This window comes from Protobothrops mucrosquamatus, unplaced genomic scaffold, assembly GCF_001527695.2.
Source record: "Protobothrops mucrosquamatus isolate PMUCROS unplaced genomic scaffold, P.Mucros_1.0 scaffold2833, whole genome shotgun sequence".
NCBI lineage: Eukaryota > Metazoa > Chordata > Lepidosauria > Squamata > Viperidae > Protobothrops > Protobothrops mucrosquamatus.
Window position 1 is genome coordinate 144,960 of NW_015388865.1, and position 1,758 is coordinate 146,717.

At 51.3% G+C, this 1,758-nt stretch overlaps 1 protein-coding gene across 1 annotated transcript in view; it reads right to left on the bottom strand.

Moving 5' to 3' along the window:
* Window positions 1–1,758, bottom strand: part of TNPO3 (transportin 3) — a 39,271-nt gene that overhangs the window by 10,634 nt on the left and 26,879 nt on the right. Inside the window, exons 11-12 of the mRNA XM_015825838.1 lie at window positions 995–1,186; window positions 739–837 (exon numbers count right to left, since the gene is read on the bottom strand). Of these exons, the coding sequence (XP_015681324.1) occupies window positions 739–837; window positions 995–1,186 (291 nt within the window). The remainder of the gene's footprint in view (window positions 1–738; window positions 838–994; window positions 1,187–1,758) is intronic.

Consider the following 1,758-nt stretch of genomic DNA (forward strand, 5'->3'; position numbering starts at 1 on the left):
TATCTATCTATCTATCTATCTATCTATCTATCTATCTATCTATCTATCTATATTACGATATCTATCTATCTATCTATCTATCTATCATCTATCTATCTATCTTACCCTCTCTATATATATCTTGTCTATTTATCTATCCATCCATCCATCCATCCATCCAATCTAATCTCTATCCATCCATCCATCCATCTGTATCATTTCTTACTATCTATCTATCTATCTATCTATCTTACCCCCCTCTCTATATCTTACCATCTACCTATCTATCCATCCATCTAATCTATCTCACTCTCTCTCTCTCTCTCTCTCTCTCTCTCTCTCTCTCTCTCACTATTTATCTAATATACTGCTTTTATTATTCTTATAAAGTGGCATCTAATATATCTTCCTATTTTCCCTACAACACTTTGAAGTAGGCTGAGCTAAGAGAAGGCCCGAGGTTACCCAGCTGGCTTTTATGTCTAAAGTGGAACTAGAACTCCCCGTCTCCTGGGGACTGGCCCAAAGCCACCCAGTCAGCTTTCATGCCTAAGGTGGGACTAGAACTCTCCGTCTCCTGGTTCCTAACCTGGTGCCTTGACCACACTCCCTTCGGCCAACTTTTCCGAATGTTCGCCGTCTCCCCGCAGGCCACAGGAGCAAGTAGGCGCCCGGGAGGGGACAGCCCACCACCTACGCCCCTGAGCTGAGGGCTGCTCTTCCACCCTGCAAGGGTCCCCTCCTAGCCCACCTCCAGACCACCCACCTTTTTCAGGGCCATCACCTGAACGGCGCAGAGTTCACTGAGGCACGCCGAGATCTTCTCCAGGGGCAGCCTGGCCAGCACCAACGCCGTCCCTGCGCAGCGAGAGGGAGGACAGGAGTCCGTCAAGCGGGCCAGGGTATCAGGATGATGGGCTTGGCAGGAGCCCAGCCTTCCACCCGAGGCTCTCAGCCCCCCCTCCCCAGGGGGGGCTCCAGGAGGAGGAGGAGGAGGAGGAGGAGGAGGCCCTACCTTTCAGGAGTCCGACCGCCGCTTCCGGGGAGAGCATGAAGGAGTCCAGGGAGCGGGCGATTTCCAGCAGGCCCGTGAAGTGCTGGGCCATGTGGTCCCGGCAGACGGAGCAGATGTTGTGGATGGCTTTGGCGGCCACGGAGGCCAGGGCCTTCTCACACAAGCCCTTCATCAGGTAGCCCAGGACCGGGTCTGGGGGCGGAGGAGGGAGGGGGAGAGGAGGAGCTGGATGGGAGCGCTGGAAGAGGCTTCTTTGGCACAAGCCTCTTTTGCACTGGGATCGTCTCCAGCCACCCTTCCTTCCTTCCTTCCACTCACCTATCTCTATCTTCCATCCATCCATCTTTTCTTCCTTCCTTTTTGCATCCATCCATCTGTCCTTCCTTCCTTCTATCCATCCTTTCTTCTATTCTTCCATTCATCCATCCATCTGTCCTTCCATCCATCCATCCATCCTTCCATTCATCCATCCATCCATCATCCATCCATACTTCATACTTCCTCCCTATCCTTCCTTCCACTTACCTATCCATCTTCCTTCCTTCCTTCCTTCCTTCCATTCTTGCATCCATCCATCTTTCGTTCCTTCCATCTTTCCATCCATCCTTTCTTCCTTCTATTCTTCCATCCATCATCCATCCATCCCATGCTTCCTTCCTCCCTATCCTTCCTTCCACTCACCTATCCATCTTCTTTCCTTCCTTCCGTCCATCCATCCTTTCTTCCTTCTATTCTTCCATCCATCATCCATCCCATGCTTCCTT